Here is a 17,889-nt window from a genome sequence, read left to right as displayed (position 1 = left end):
ATTTCAGGTGGCTAAAAATGAAAACAGTGATCTTAAAATAAAGTTTCATGGAATAAACAATTTTAAACTAGTGATTTAGCTAGGCTACTGATGGTTTACTGTTGTTGCACTTATTTCTAAATGTTTATTGGGTGTTCATCTATACAAATATATAATTAACCACCACAGCTGATAGATCTTCAGGAAAGCTGAATTTGTTTTATTGGAGTTGTACTGTGGAACAGGTCTTCCCCTGAACAGTGTGAAACACGCAGTCATACAAAAGTAAGAAAAGTACATAGTTTTCTAATATCTTTTCAGGTAGCACATTAAATTAAAATCCATCCACAGCATTCAAACTGTGATATATTTAATCACACCCTAGCGTTTTCATCATCATATTTCTTTAATGAACCCTTACTCCTTTATCTTTGTGCTCTCAGTTGTATGGCAACACATATTCGGCATTTTTTTTTTTCTTGCGTGTTTGCAACAGATGAGAGACTCCATTCTCAATAAAACATAAAATCGGCAACTTGAAACAATCCAAGTTTTTATTTTTTTCCGATTTCTTAATGAAATTGATTTTACATACGATGCAAAGTTTTCTTTCTTATTTTATTATGATTTCCTGTTGGATTCTTTCACACCTAACTGCTCTAATGCTAAAGTGTTTGTTTTCTTCTTCTTCTGGCTGCTCCAGAAGAAGCAGCTTGAGGTTGACATATCAGATCATCTGCCCCCATCTCACCTAATCCATATCCTCGTCTTTGACGCCAACCCTCTACACGTCCGCCTTCACTACCTCCTCTGCAGTCTTATTTCCCTCCTGCCTGGCAGCTCCATATTCAACATCCTTTGTCCAGTACTTGCACTATCCCTCCTCTGTACATGTCCAAACCATCTCAGCCTTCTCTTTGTAACTTTGTCTGAGCTGTCACTCTGATTTACTCATTTCTAATCCTTTCATTCCTGATGTAAATCTTCAGCTCTGCCTCCGGGCAGTGCTACCATTTCAAAACTGTACATCAGAGTAGGCCTCACTACCATCTTGTAAACCTTCCCTTTCACTCTTTTTGCTATCCTTTAGCCAAAAATCACCCCTGACAGTCATCTACGCCCACCTCCTCGACTCTGCCTGTGCTCTCTTCCTCACCTCTCTTGTGCATTGTCTAATGGCTGTTGGTTTGCATGGTTGACCCGTTGTATTTAAACTTACCCATGCAACCTAACTACCTTCACTACCTGCAAGTGTTACAAAATAAATTCACTCCCATTACTTTAGCATTAAAAAAAAGTACCCACCCCCCTCAAACTGCATCTGTTTGGTGCTTTAAGCACCTGAGAGTTGCTCATCAGGTAGCTGCACAGCATGAAAACATACTTCCATTAGGGACACAAATAAAAATGCTGTGCACAAATGACATTACCTTTCAAAATATGACACCTGAAATTTTTCATATGATGAAATGTTGATCTACAGTTTCACTTATGTAATAGGAGTAAAGGGCATAAGGGCAACATGGTTCAGCTAACATGTCTAAGGCTTATGTTTCTTGTACAACCGTGGCACATATTTGCAATGAATGAGCCAAGTGTTACTGCAGTGTTTAAGCTTTAGTAGTTAGTCCAGGTTGCATTCACTGGGTTTTGATTATGATCTACTGTCTTGTTTTTATCATTCTCTTTCCTTTTCAGGAGCATCATGCTCCTCTGTTTCTTGTGGATTTTCCTGCATTTTGAACCTGTGAAGACAGCACTTACATCACAGGATACAGTAGAAACAGAACACAAAAACAGCTCTTTGGTAGTTATTAGCAGAGGGAAGAAAGTTTGCGCTTGCATTTCAAACATTACAACTCACAGAGCCTCCCGGAATTTAAATCAGCAAATTTTTGGCTACCCAGATTCTTTTATGTAAATAAAAAAAAAAACTGCAGTAAACCCCTTAAATGCTTTTAAAAGAGGACTGCTGATGTCCTTTCCACATCACTCACATGTCAAACAGCAAATATCCACAATGCTAAACTTCATCAGTAGAAAAATATACATTGGCTAGGTATTCTTCTCCTCTACATTTAAAATATAGTTGGAAAATATCAATAATAAACAAAAACGGGCAGTTGGAGCCAAATTCAAGGGAAACTGAGTGAATGGAAACTCTGCAGTCCGAAAGTTTAGGGATGCATTTCCTCTGTTTCTTCTTCTAGAGGGCATTCTTGATGAAATCCAGCCTTACTTGTTCAGGCACAGGAAGTGGTGTGGAATCACAGAGTGGTGCGCAGCAGCCGAATGGCTCGCTGGTAAAGCTGTTGGACAACTGACACCAGATTCCTAAAGGAGAAAAGACTGAGTTTGAAAAAAAAAAAACAGGATGGAGAGAGAATCGCTCCAAAATTTAGTGTAGATTCACTTCTTTAACACTACGTCGTACATACTGGTGACCTGTGCTGCTCTTTCAGATCTACCATCTGAACATCTGTGTGATTTTTAAATAGATATACAAATTGTCATGACCAGTGACCACTGATCAGTAGTCACGAGTACCATTCACAGAGAGTTGGCTGCAATCACACCATTGTAGGATGGTGAAAGATGTACCCTTTGGCCCCCTCCTCGATTCAGAGATGGTCTTTCCCTTTTCACGTAAATGGCCTCCTTGACTGTCCGCTCAAACCAGCGTTCCTCCCTGTCCAGGATGTGCACATCCTCACCACTGAAAGAGTGTCCACTGCCCTGTAGATGTAAATAGACTGCAGAGTCCTGGCCTGACGAGGTAGCTCTTCTGTGTTCTGCTATCCGCTTAGCCAGAGGTAGTTTGGTTTCCTCGATGTATAAAACACGGTTTACAATTTGCATATTAATTATCATGACACTGACCTCACAGTGCATTGCTAGTCAGTGGGCTGGTTTCAGTCATTATGCAAATGTAGTTTATAAGGTTGGAAACCTGCAGTCAGCAGAGACTGAAGAAGTCACATGGATGAGTGACGAAACGTTTTCCTACTGAAACCGCTACGTCCAGATCAACAGAATCAACCTTTTGTGATTTCCTTACCTGGATGATTGAGCATAGTTGTTAACAAAATTCTAACGATACCATCTGAATGTCACAGATATTTAGACTCATCAGACCAGGCAACATTTTTCATCTTCTGCTGCTTCAAGATTCAAAGTGTTGTGCCTTTCGGGATGCTTTGCAAACCTTTGTTGTGATGAGTAGTTAGTCACGTTACTGTTGCCTCCCAATCAGCTTGTAGCAGTCTGGCCTTTTCCTCTGTCTGATATCAACAAGGCATTTACCCCTGCTTTTTCAGACCATTCTCTGTAAAGTCTAGACACGGTTTTGAGTTAAAATCCCAGTGGATCAGTAGTTTCTGAAATAGTCTGACAGCAGCAACCATATCATTCACCTTCAGAGTGACTTAAATCACCTTTTGTCTCCATTTTACTGTGCGCAGAATGCTGCTACTATGTGATTGGGCGATCAAATATTTGCAGTGATGAGCAGTGAGTAAACAGTGAGTGTATGTTTTATGGATACTCACTGATGCAATCCTGCGGACCACCAAGCGTCTTTGTCTTTCCTTTGCCTTATTCCCCCCCTTCCTTTAGCAGTCCAGCATGAAGGCAGTTTATAGCTTAAGCAACTATTTTATTCAGACCCACAGTGGAGTGAAGATTACTTATTTACTTTTTTGTGTGTTTCTTTAGAGATTAGTCTGGATTAGAAACTGAGCCTACAGCTTAGCTGCTTCTAGCACAGGCTATAAGGGGTGAATCAAAGATTAAGCAAAATCCTTTGACATAATGATTAATATGTAAAGCTTGAACTTTTAATTGCATTCCTCTCCCTCATTTCCTGTCATTTAGCTACTGTCTGGTTGTTGTAAAGCCATAAACATGATTAAAAACATTATTTAAAAAAATATGTATGAGGTTACTCCGCTGTTTTTCATCTATATCAGGGGTCAGCAACCTTTAACACCCAAAGAGCCATTTGGACGCGATTTCCATGCAAAAGAAAACACTGGGAGCCGCAAATACTTTTTGACATCTAAAATGAAGATAACACTGTATATATTGTTTTTTTACCTTTATGCTTTGTGTAAACAATTAAGGTGTGTTGCTTAAATCCATGAAGTACAGAGAAAATTACATTTTATTTATGTAATTAACACATTTTGAACTCTTAAAGAAATATAACAAAAGGAAAGACACCCAGCTGAACTAAAATAATCCATGTAGGAAACAAAAACTGTTGTGAGCCGCCACCCTTATATCGCCTTTGGGCTTTTGGAGCCTTGACTTGACTTTTAAAAAAATGATTGGGAATAATTAGCACAGACGTTAAGGCGCCTTGTCGCCTTAACGTCTGTGTTATCTATGCTGTTGTGTTGGTATGTATTGGGCTGTGCGCTTTAACACCGGCTGTATATATACCGGCTGTAAATATGCTCTCTCTGTATAGAGAGAGCATATTTCTCCTGTTTTGGCTTCCCTTCACTGGTTTCCTGTTAAATCCAGAATTGAATTCAAAATCTTGCTCCTCACATACAAGGTCTTAAATAATCAGGCCCCATCTTATTGTAATGACCTTGTAGTACCATATCACCCTATTAGAGCACTTCGCTCTCGCTCTGCAGGCCTACTTGTTGTTACCTAGAGTATTTAAAAGTAGAATGGGAGGCAGAGCCTTCAGTTTTCAGGCCCCTCTTCTGTGGAACCAGCTTCCAGTTTGGATTCGGGAGACAGACACTATCTCTACTTTTAAGATTAGGCTTAAAAATGTCCTTTTTGCTAAAGCATATAGTTAGGGCTGGACCAGGTGACCCTGAATCCTCCCTTAGTTATGCTGCAATAGACGTAGGCTGCCGGGGGATTCCCATGATGCATTGAGTTTTTCCTTTCCAGTCACCTTTCTCACTCACTATGTGTTAATAGACCTCTCTGCATTGAATCATATCTGTTATTAACCTCTGTCTCTCTTCCATAGCATGTCTTCTATCCTGTCTTCCTTCTCTCACCCCAAGCAGTCGCAGCAGATGGCCCCGCCCCTCCCTGAGCCTGGTTCTGCTGGAGGTTTCTTCCTGTTAAAAGGGAGTTTTTCCTTCCCACTGTCGCCAAAGTGCTTGCTCATCGGGGGTCATATGATTGTTGGGTTTTTCTCTGTATCTATGAAGCGCCTTGAGGCGACTTTTGTTGTGATTTGGAGCTATCTAAATAAAATTTAATTGAATTGAATTGAATATACATACAGCAACCGTGTGTGAAAAGTAGTCAATAAAGAGATGCTGAAAAGCATGTTCATGGAAACATCGTCGGGTCTGCCGTGATATGTTTACAACGGGACTTCTGCTCCTGAACCTCTGCGCACAGCGTCTGCAAATCGGGGCTGTACGAAGTCACTTTCATCTTTACGCAGAACTGTAAGCTGTCGTCTGTGAGGCGTGAGCGGTGTTTGTTTTTAACATAGTTCACGGAGGAGAACAGCTGCTGACATAATGTGGATCCGAACATCCAGAATTGTCTTACCTGGGGTTGAAAGTCTCGATAAATGCACGGCGTTTCGGTGGGTATATCGGCTTCCGCAAGTGTGACGCTTATTTTGAGCGATCAAAAAAAATAATAGAATATAATTTTATATTTATATTTCAATATCACAATAATCTTCCAGTTTAGAACTACAAGTTAAAAAAGTACTAACAGAAATAAAATACACTTCAGCTACTTACTTAAAAAAAAAAATTATTATTTTCCCAAACCACGCAGAGCCGCACTAAAAGGACTAAAGAGCCGCATGCGGCTCCGGAGCCACAGGTTGCCGACCCCTGATCTATATGAAAACGCAGACTTACCGAGCTCCGGCAGAGAAGCAGTTGTTGCGGTTTGGATGGAGGCAGAAGAGCGAGGCCACGCAGTAAACACAGCACAACAACATGGACAGCAGGCGCCTCTTTAAAGACATCTTCAGTCTGGCAAAACACAGAAGCAACAGGTAACACTTGAAAACTTGGCATTCACCTCCAATATGCTGTTTACACACGGGGTTAAAAATTGCAACAAAAAAAGTAACATTATTATTATTATTACATTATAAAGTGTTTCTTCTTTAGAGACTCTAAGCTTGTAAAACCTGTTCAAATATCTAATCTTGAATGCTACATTCTATAATTCATTCACGTATTACGGGTTGTACGGAAGCCCCAAATGCAATTTCATTGTTCTCTGACAATGACAATAAATAAATAAATAAATAAAAATAAATAAATAAATATTAAATGATGGAGGGAGTGTGAAAAAATATATGTGACAAATGTTATATCATGAGCTTAATGCAGGAATTCAAAGTCTACTGAAGGTCACACTGTTGTGTATTAGCCCAAAATCCCCTGTCCTCCATCATCCTGACAGCATCACTCACACAACACCATCCTAACCTTAAGAGTTGTTCTCAGAAGAAATCTTTACTGACAGACTGATATTCCAAAATTTAGAAAATCCTTGCTTTGGTTGAAAACAAAAAAAACTCTGAAACTCCTTCAAATCAAACCCCAGATGGAGAAAATCCCTCGCTGTGACTGTAGGAGTATAAACACAATCAGAGCTCCCTGGGCGGGAGGGCTGCTGGGCACTGGGCACAATTACTGCTGACCCACGCTTTGTTTTTGAACGGTCCTGAAAGGTCTAGCAGGAGTGAATAACATTCTCACATTGTGTGTGTGTTGGAGCTATTTTAGTGTGTTGAGAGGGAGGGTTGCATGTGATAAAAGAGAGATTCTTTCCCCTCAGGTTGCTGTGGACTAAGCTAGTTGAACCTGTGTCCTGCTGGTGTGGGCTCACAGACGAGGTGTGACAGCAATCAGGCTGGACTGACATATTCAAATCAGGTTTTGCAGAGTACATATAAATAGTTTTACAGGATTCCTGTCCTGATCTCTCTGTTAGCTTCATTTGTCATGTATAACATGAGACTGTTCACACTGGACATATGGAAGTTGTAAGATGATGATTTTAGAATCACTGATTTGTCGGCCTTGGAAGTATCAACAGAGGCTTTTGAGGATAACAAAACAGTATAGACCCAGTGATTGTGTCACATTAGGAACTCTGCACTGCTATTGGTTCTCTGTTCTGATCCTGCAGGAGGTTTGCAACTGTGTCTACGGGCTCTTATGTCTGTCACATGTACTTAGTGTAAATATGCGCTCATCTGTGAAGAGAACAAGGTGCCAGTGGCACACCTGCCAGTTCTGGTGTTCTCTGGTTGATGCCAGACAAGCTGCTCACAGACCAGTATGATGCAAAGGTCCCGCTAAAGGATGCTGGGACCACAAGCCAAGCTTATGCAGTTAGTTTCCTACAGTTTGGTTAGAAACATTCCCATGAGTAGCCCACTGCCGGTCATTTTGTAGGCCTCTGACAGTGTGCCTATGTTCTTCCTTGCACATAAGAGCAGATATGGGTCTAGGCCTAGCCTTGTTGCCTTGTGTATTTATTGTTTGAGTCTCCCCTTTCTCTTTGTTTTTACTGTGTATGCCCTTGTTCTGTCTTCCTTGATCCCACAATTTAATTCTTTCTTGCCCCATTCCCATCTTTTTCTTAGACTTTGTTTATTTTCTCTTTTGTCATCAATAACGTGCTTTTTTTCATTAAAACTGTCTGAAACTCATTGCCTGCTATACAATGACGAGGCCACAAGCAAAAAGCAAAATTAGAAAGAAAAAAAAATCACTAGGAATAAGAAAAGAGCAATGGTCTTTGGTCACTGCTTGTGAAACCATTCCCCCTTTTGGGGGTTGGCTTCTTGTTGCTTCTGTGGCACACCTGTCATTAATTTCATTTACATTAAAAGCAGGTGAAGTGGATTCATACTGGTTTATGCTCCCTAGCTGGACAGATCCCTTTATCCCTGAAGCTTAACCAAACATTAATTTTCATCTTCCTGGATATGAATGTCAGCATGCAAATGTAACATGCAATAGATAAAACAGGAGCTTCAATAAAGAGGCCACAACAGATTGTAGGTTAACTGATTATAATTAATAAAATGTATATTAAACACTTAACTTTCTTATTTCTTAAGAGTTATCAAAGTCCTTTGTTTTCCAGCCAGAACTCCAATAAACCAAACTAATAATCTGCAGAATGAAGCCCAGCAGCAGTCTTCACACCTGCTGGCAATCAACCTACTTCTCAGTTTGTGCCTCTTATCTGATTGGCTGTTGCCTCCTGTCCGGTTCCCAGTTTTCCCAAGTCACAGCAACATTTTCCTGTTAGCAGAAAACACAGGGTACTCATCAGTATAAAAGGAATTTGATTAGTTTTGCAAAAACCATAAACAAAATCTGACTTGAAAAGTCTTTGGTGCTAAAGTTGTAAAAAATTGCAAGAAAAAGTAATAAAAATAGTTTGAAGTGTTACAAGACAGGCTGAATGTAAAACTCTGTACTAAAAATTTCATTGCAATCTATCCAACAGTCACCTTGTTGTAGTCTAGACCGAAGGGGTGGATGGATCAGCTGATGTAAATATTTCATTGCATGCACGGTACCCCCCCTTCATCCCACACCCCAAAAACATGCATGGCCCTTGGTGGACAAACAAAGAAGCAAATACTTGCATACTAGCAAATACTGCACAGTTGTGAAAAATAAACTATGGAGTCACTTTTTTATTTTGATGTTTTCCCTCTCTAAAAACTCTGAGTAAGGTGAAAGCTCAAGTGGGGTGCTGTTTCTGGTGACTGATAATATGTCAGTAATTGTTTTTTTGTTTTGTTTTGTTTTTTTTGCGTAAGGAGACAAGATTTATTCCATCCATATATTCTGGCACTGTCAGGGTTGGTTGAAGGAGGACTCAAATGCATGACTTTCTGAATGGAAAAACCGTGTTTACCATGAAAAGAAACTATGAAACAGTGCCAATAATCCACAGTGCATGCGTTCCTAATCTGGATGCCATGATTCTTCTCGTTGATACGTGGTGATGCTTTGTCCTCCTTGGTGCCTATGTACAACAGTGTGCTGCTCCCACCACACATTTCCGCAATCTACCTAGAAACAAGAGATGCCGCAGTGAGTACAGTCCCATCCACCGGCTGACAAAAAACACTCTAACCATTCCAACAGGAGATGAAAACACAGTGATATGAGTTTGAGAACTAACTGCATAACAATCCCAACTGCCACTCCACTGTTCTCTTAAGTAGGCCTCCTTGATTAGGCAGATCGTCAACAGGTGAGTGATTAATCCCAGGTGTGGCTGGCTCAAAGGCAGGAGACTCTACAGGCCTGGCGTTGCAGCTAAACTAACACACCACAACACACACACACAAACGTTTACACAGGGAAACGAGGGACCAGGAGCATATCACACCAACAAACACATGAACCTGACGCATGACCAAAAATGACACATGAGCCCCTGACACACACGGAGATGCAGAGGCACATTGGCGACATAGATTATCCACTTCATTCCAATCAAGAAAACACTGATGCCCATCTTCTTTTTGTTTTTCAAGAACCTTTCAAATTTATTCTCTTCTATTAGGTAATAATATGTTCTGCATATTCGCTGAGACAGAGCGAAACGCAAAGCACAAGCAATGTATGAACAAAAGTGAGTGAATGCAGCTTAGTAAGGCATTTATGGAGACAGATAGGGGAGAAGAAGAAGAAGAAGTAAAACCTGAACGTATCATGGAACAGGCTGTGCTAGTTTATCATCATGACACTGTGACTTGTTTTTCATTAAACATTATTTGTTTATATGTATAAATCTATGACTCTTTGAATCTTGGGAACAAAAGTACCATAAGATCACCCCATAAGGAGGAGATTGGACTGAATGAATGTGAAAATAAATTTGCCTAACTTAACATTTAAGTTGCACTAATAAATTTTCAATAAACAAAATGACTAATGAATGTGATTTGGACATATCATTGTACACTGAACCTTTCTATCCAGTCTTTCTATATATCTAAAAGCTCCTGCAAATTCTGATGCTAACTGCAAGTCTGCAGCTGAGTCACTTACACCTCTCGTCTCCAGAACCTTTAATGCGTACAGTGCCTGCTTTCAAAATCACTGCATTGTGAAAAATGAAGCATTATTTAATGAAAACTCTCATCAGCACATCTGAAAATGTAGACTTTTATATATATATGTATATATATGTGAGTCACACTGAACTCAGCTGCAAACTTAAAAGTGATAACTTCTACACTTCTACACTCAAAAATATGATTCTGCACCCTCAATAAACATGCAGCAATAACTTTGATTAAACACAGCTGAAATATATAAAATCTAACGTTAATATATTTAAAAATAATAATAATCATTAAGGAAATGTGCCTTTTTGGCAGTACTTTATTAAAAACATGAAGCCTGTTACACATTAAGCATGGGTAACAGGTAAACAGACTATGAAGCTAATCATTACCATATTTTGATAAGATTTGATCGCATTATAGTGATATTTTTCTTCAGCTGGATATAGCTGCCATTTGCAGGTTTTAGAAGCTGGTGTGATGCCAGGTACTGTTTGAAGTGTGTGCAGAGAGAAAGCATCATTAGTCTGATCTATTTGTGTGTGAATCCTAGTGGAAAATTGTCCCATCAAGCCAGATGTCTCTCCTGGGGACTCTGGAGCCAAAATAGGATGCTAGCCAGCAGGGTTGGAGTTCAACTAAGCCCATTCAGCACTGCACATTAGCTGCTTCTGCTTTTAATGTTACCGCGTCACAGGTAATGATCAACAGAAAAAAACAACAGCTTAATTCTTAACACAAAAGTCTGAAAATGTGTCTCTTTTCAGCTCCGCTGTCACACGTCCCCGTGTTATTGCACTTCTGGACACTCAAACAATAAACCGGCAGTCCACAGGGCAAAATTTGCTTGGATACATGTGGTGATAATATGCTATCACAGTACTCTGAAATGTAATATAATGTATGCTGCTGGCTTTTTTATGGAGGAGCAAACTGGATGAATCAACATAATCCAAACCATTGTTTTGCTTACATTTTAACTGAAAAGTAAATATCTACTTTATGTGGTTTGTTTTGTTTTATTAATGTTGCTCACAGTTAATTTCCACATGTGCATCCTTTTACTCTCTGTAACACTATCACCAAAAGGGAAAAACACCCCAGGTGCTCAGCAAAACAACACATTCATTTATTAAAATAGGAAAGATATTTACCATTTTATGTGGTAGAAAGTTTCATTATAAATATGTTAGGAATATTAGCATTTTTACATACCTATGATATCTATAGTTACAGTTAAATTGTTCAAATTTATGGGAACTTTTAAGGGTCTGTTTTAGGTGGAAGCTCGTTTCCTCTGCCAAAAAAACCCCAACCTTGTTTTTGTTTTTTGCACCTCATTTTTCCCTCAATATTGTCAAAATTATCTACACTGATTTACAGATGTTAAGCCCAAAATTTGTCTGGTAGATGCCCCAATAAATGTTTTCTTTTCCACCCATGAAAAGTTTCCATACTTTAAGATTTTGTTTCTGAAAAAGCGCTGTAGCAAAATAATAGTTATTTGATGTAACTCCAGTTCCGGCATGTGCTACAAAATGTAGCTGTTTGCTGTCACCAGAGGGCAGTGCCAAAAATATGTGCAACAACCAGTAATGTGTGTTCCTCTTGTTCATGTTTGGAAGTCATAGGCAGAGAACATCTGTATGAAACCAAGTCTTAGAAACTCTCTGCTTTTGGCAAGTGATTGAGCATTTAATTTAATTCCATTAATGTTTGTCCGGCTACAGGCCGTTGTATTAGTTATTTAGGTTGGCACCAAGTCTGGCTCCACTCCTCCAATAACCACAAGTAATAGTGAGCAATAGTACTAATACCCGAGCCAACAAATTTACAGAAGTACAGAAGTTTTAAACCTTAGCTTAGCTTTGACAAATGTGCTTCACAAGTAGCGATAAGGTGGGAAAGCACAGTTACTAGGATGTGTGTTTTTCCTTTAGTTGTTTTTTGCTATAAATAGTGATATATATAGTTTAAAGTTGAGTTAAAAGACTGTATTACACAGCCTCTTCTTACATGTTTCTCACAGTCGAACTAAAAAGCTAAATCTTATTTGGTGGTTTACTATTATTAGTTACTCACCCACTGTAAATGATTTATGTCTTCCCTAAAAGGAAGCTTTAGTGCTAACCTGCCCTAGTTAAAAAAAACAACCCTCTCGATTAAAGATGATAAATACAATAAAGTGATTATGAAAGTAGGAATCTTCCGGCATGGAAGAGAGAGAATGAGAGAAGAGGGGAAAGCTGGGACAAGGTTCAACCACAAAGAGGCAACAGCAGCAGCGGATGAGCAGTGAAGGGGATATATGTGCTCTCTACGATGGTGTGTGTGTGTGTCTGCAGACTGTGTGTGAGAGGGGAGGGGATAAGAGAGACCTGCTGATATTGTTGCATTTCTGTCCTCCTTCCATTAGTTGAAAGGATTTTAAGGATACAGCCGAGTTTGCCGAGATCCAATGGATGCTTTTCAGAACAAGCTAACTCTCTTAAAGTTCTTTACTGCAAGCTAGATTCATTTAATGGGGAATTGTTGAGAAGATTCTTCTGCTTGCGGTGATTGAACGCACGCTTCTTCAGTTTAGTCACATTTTTAGCCACTGGACTGAGTACTGTGATATCTGATGTTTCATTTGGTACGTTAAACAGCCTAAAAAAAGTTCAAAACTTGTTTTTAAGGATCTTTGCGAATTTTTTTTTTTTTTTGCTAGATTCACGTTTTGTGTTTTGACGTACAATGACTGTAAGAGTTAAATCTCTGATTGTGATCACAACAATATTGGCCCATTGCAGCTATACACTGGCTTTGTGAATTTAACCGGACAAGCATACGTCTTAGCGCCTTTTAGGATGACTCCTGACAACATAGGCTCCAACCAACCCACAGTGACCTCCTTTGGCCACTCCCCTTGGGTGATGGGTATGATGCTCAGCGTCGCCTCTTCCCTCATCATCTCCACAAACCTGCTCGTGGCAGCTGCTTTACTTAAGCTACTCCTCAAGAAGTGTAGCCAGAGCTGGTGCTTTGTCCTCAACTTGGCACTCGCTGACAGTCTGGTTGGCGTAGCCATCACTGGCCTGGCCACAGAAGACCTCAGCAGGAATGTCAGTCTTGCTGATCGTCCCTCAAACACTACGCCTTCCACTGGCCAGGACAAGACCCGCTGCCTGCTGCGAATGGCATTTGTGATATCACCCTGCATAGCATCCATCATGTCCATGTTTCTCATCTCACTGGACCGCTATGCTGCCATCAAGATACCCCTGCGATACTCGCTGCTGTCTGGGAAGGGGACGGCAGCTGGAGCCTTGCTGGTTCTGTGGATCATTTCACTCACCATGGGATTCATGCCAGGTGAGAAACAGAAATGATCAATCAGTGTGTTGAAATATGCAGAGGACTGTGCTTTTATGTAATCTAAAGGCATATGTAAGAAGGGGCTATACAAGGTTTAGACTCTGGATTTGACCTAAGAGTTCAAATGCTCCTCTTTGAAATTTCTACCTGGAAAAGAAAAGGCCCAGATTTAGTCACTGCTCCAAAACTGTAAGTTCAAATTATATACCACTGGACTTTACGGATGAGAAACACAAATCACAAATTTACTTTGTATTCACCTCGAGAGTCCTCGAGGAAGGCTTTTTCAGGATGTTGCAGATCACATTGAGATTGCCTGTGTGCACTTTTGAGTGTGGCTTCCTTTTGACCGATACGTTTCTATCATATGAGTATTCAGGGTGTTTTACTCCCGTAATGAGAGGCCTACAAGCATGCACGGTAAAATTTGAACAGCTGCAGTCCAGTGAGACAGATCATGTAACTCCATTGTTTCATTCCTCTCCAATGGCAAATCTAATAAGTGGCCTCTTGCAAGTGTTCCATTCATCTAAACTGCAAAAGCAACAAAAACTGATGTCACTGCTTAATATGAAACTCTCAGTCCAAGCTTTTGTTTCTGCATGTTCTCCTCGTGTCTTCTTCTTCTTCGGGCCTTTATGGTCGCCACAGTGGATCATCTCTCTGAATGTCCTCCATCACTACATCCATGAGCCTCCTCTGAAGCCTCCTCCTCCTTTCCTCCTGCACCACTGACCTTTCCTTACCACCTTCTCTTCCCAGAATTTCTCCTTAGCAGTCCTTTGCACTTCCTGATTCATTAACTCCTCCATCCATCATCCACTCTTTCATTCATCAGAAACGAGCCTTCTATTTTCTCAACACACTCTCTTTACTTGTTAGCAAGTTTATCTCTATTCTTAACCACACTAACCTGTTACACGTCCTTTGCAGCTTGATGAATCTCTCCAGAGAATCAATGGAAGCCATTTTTTTCCTTCCTTGAGGTCAAGTCTCAACTCATTTAAGCCTTTTACTTTCTTTTTTCCACCACTCTCTTTGCTTCTAATTCACCTGGTCTCCTGCACACACAACAGCACCAGAGGCAGTTATTAATCCAAGTCCTGACCGATTTGTGGAAATCTCATTCTGAATGATTTGCATGCTTGATTTGACCAAGATCTTATGCCCGATGCTCTTCCTGACACAACCCTCCACATTTACCCTGGCATGGGATCGGCACTGGGATTACACTGGCTTGTGACCTGGTTGTTTGTACTCCTGGTGCGGTGCTAAGTACCTAATTTTTTAGTATGAGCCCTTAAATACTGTTTTTCTACCCATCTTTTAACACTGCTAGTGTTGTTTTGAACAGATAGCTTAAGGAATACCAATTAGATGAATGCCTAATTAAGGCCCTGGCTGGTGCGGACCTGCATGTAAGGGTTTGTACTGGCCAGATCAATCAACCTGATGCAAATACACAAAGTTAATGTGATGCAAAACCCTGCCAAAGGCTTTTACATTCTATTGCATTACATTCAGCCGGCCTACGTTTGGAGGTAATGCACCAAGAAATGCAATTATGTGCTGTTAAAGGGAGAAAAAAAAAGACTCAACAAATGTAGGCAATGCAGGGTTGAAGTATTTTTATAGAGGATACTTTTTCATAGAAAAAGTGCAGACTCATTGTACTGCACATATATTTTTCCCTTCAAAACAGTCACTATTTTCTTGGAGCCAGTGTAGTGTTGTCTCCAGGGTCAAGATACGCTGCAATACTATAAAAAGAAAGGAAATGAGTTATTACAGTCACCTTGTTATTTCTAAAATGTATGAAGTTTTTGCATTGTTTGATTTGTAATCTGAGCATATCAATATATAAAGAATATATTAAAAAAACACCTCATGTCCTCTTGTCCTCAGTTATGGTGCGGCAGCTGCAGGTGGAATCAAGCTATGATGGCTTCTGTGCCTTCTTCTCTGTGATTCACAATGTGGCCATCGTCATTTTCCTCAGCGTCGTCTTTTTCCCAGTGCTCGCCATCTTCATCTACATCTACCTGGATATCCTGAAGATCGCCAGCAACCACCAGAAGCAGATCTGCCGTGTCAGGCAAGCAAGCTCCTGGAACGGTGACCACCACAGGCAACATAGCCAGCATCAGCCTCACCATTCATATCTGAGGATCAGTTACTGGAGTCACGTCAAGGCCCTGAGGACGGTGGCGGTGCTCGTGGGCTGCTTCTTAGTCCTCTGGTGCCCCTTCTTTGTGGTGTCCATAGTGCACATTCTTTGTAAAAGCTGTGCTCTCAAAGCTGTGATTGAGAATCATATATGGCTGCTGGGACTCTCCAACTCACTAATCAACCCTATAGTGTATGCCATTTGGCAAAGGGAAGTGCGGCTGCAGTTGGTAGCCATGTTTTCCTGCATTACAGGCAGCTCATTGGCAGCCAGAGCAACTGTCACAGAGAGAGGCGACCCACAACCAAATGTGCAGACTCAAGCCTCTGCTTCTAGAAGAGACACACTAAACCCTGCACTCTTGCAACCAATCACCAATGATGAAGCTCATGCAGGACCACAAACGGCCACAACAAGTCTGTGAAATAAACTGGGAAACTCGAGATATACTACAAAAACACATGTGAATGATTCTCTGAGGGATAAAGCATTGATTAATAGGCTTTGTAACCCCTGAAGTACATTATTATTATTATTATCACTAAATATGATGCTTTTTTTAAGTACCATATTTACACCTCAGGCTTCAATGTGATTTCACCCAATTCCTTCAAGCCTGACTACGAACAGGCCACGGAGCTAATAAAGTTCAAGTCAAAACTTTTGCTTTCTTTGTTTGTCTAATTTAATTATTTGAATTATGCTATAGTTCTGATGCATATTTGATCTGCTTAATCTGTATAATATTTTGGCAGGGAAAAAAATCACAAATATCATCTGACAGTAAAGGGGAAATCAGGTTTATTATGTCATCGGTTTTAACCATATATTTATTAGTTATGATAAATTATGAAAAACCAGGGTAATTCCTGAAATATTTAGGAGTGAGGCCAGTACTTCTCTTTGGTACTCCCTGTGCTGAATGACTGTAGGAGGGAGAAATGTGAGCACAACAACATTTATGTATAACTTGGATATTTATTCCGTTGCTCCATGTGAAACGAGGGGTCAGAGGTCAGTGATAGCAGGGGGCAGGAAGTTCAGTGCTTCAGTTCACAGACTTTGACGTGCACTCCTGATAAGTCTGGAGGGGTTCAGACCAGTCCCAAGATTAGAATGACTATAATTACCGAATATTTACGCCCTTTATGCCCACTTACTGCAAGCCTGATATTCCACAGAGACTCACAGAGGACATTGTCTGTGTACAGCCTGGAGAAATCCCACAAGGACGTGGGATGAGAAGCCTGTTAGAAAGTCAGTATAGAAGTCTCTGGAATCTCCTGGCTCTCTATAAATGACTTTGATGTCACACCGTGGTTTGTGGAGCCATGTTTTTACTTTGATAATTTCTGCCAACATCCATGTCAGTTTCTTTAGCCAGAAGTGTTCATATTTAGATGACGGGGTGGAGTGCTAAGTTATCAGACTAACTGATAATTTGTCAAAATGCTGATAAAATACTGGAATTTCACTCACAAACTCTGGAGCACATCACAGTGGTCTGGTTAGGTCCTGGGTTCAAATCCACCTTGTAGCTGGGGCCCTTCTGTTTCGAGTTTGCATGCTTTCCTGTGCCTTAATAAGCTTCTTGAATTGGATGGGCAAAAGAAGGTGGATGGATGAAACTGCAGCACAGAAAACTACAGAGCAGACCTTAGTATTACACAAACAGTTGTCCCACAGGTAGGTCCTGGCAGGAGGGACATGTGTGCAGTAGCTAGCACTACCACCTCACAGCAAGAAGGTCCTGTTCTCCCTATATCGGTGTGGGTTCTTGTGGTGTACTCAGGCTTCCTTCCATCAACTGGCCCTTGATGTAAATGTGATTATGAATGGTTGTATGTCTCTGTTAGTTGGCCCTGTGATACAACCAAGGTCAAGAGGTCGACCAGTGATACAGTGTTTACACTTTACCTTTCACACAAAGCAGCTGTACCAAAAGGACATTAGCTTTTTACATCAAAACTTCACTACAGAACTTGGGATAACACAACAGTGTTGTGTAGTGGGGCTCAGGTGATCGATCCCAGTCTGTATGTCTCGGGCAAGATACTAACCACACGTTGCTCTCCGATGCATCCATCGGAGTATGAATATGTGTGAATGTTAGATAGGAAGCACTTAGAAACAGCGTAGAAAAAAGTTCTTGGGTGAATGTACAAGTTGAATGTACAGCACAAAAGCGCTATATAAGAACAGGTCCATTTACAACCAGAACATGTAGCAGTCTTCAGTTACAGTGACCACACAGTCAGTTAATGAGCTGAAGTGCTGCCACTGTTATTACACAAGTAGTGCAGTTAGCTCTTAAGTGATTATTAAA

General features: G+C 40.5%; 1 protein-coding gene across 1 annotated transcript; it reads left to right on the top strand.

The window, feature by feature from the left end:
* Positions 1–12,954: 12,954 nt before the first annotated feature.
* On the top strand, positions 12,955–15,987 carry gpr119 (G protein-coupled receptor 119; the record flags this gene model as incomplete). Its single annotated transcript, XM_080867246.1, has 2 exons — positions 12,955–13,393; positions 15,302–15,987. 2 exons carry the CDS (start codon positions 12,955–12,957, stop codon positions 15,985–15,987), a joined length of 1,125 nt encoding a protein of 374 aa, XP_080723372.1.
* Between the last annotated feature and the right edge of the window lie 1,902 nt (positions 15,988–17,889).

Source organism: Rhamphochromis sp. 'chilingali' (genome assembly GCF_963969265.1).
Source record: "Rhamphochromis sp. 'chilingali' genome assembly, chromosome: 19".
NCBI classification, from domain to species: domain Eukaryota; kingdom Metazoa; phylum Chordata; class Actinopteri; order Cichliformes; family Cichlidae; genus Rhamphochromis; species Rhamphochromis sp. 'chilingali'.
The sequence above is the reverse complement of the archived record's forward strand: the minus strand, read 5'-3'. Positions and strand labels throughout refer to the sequence as shown.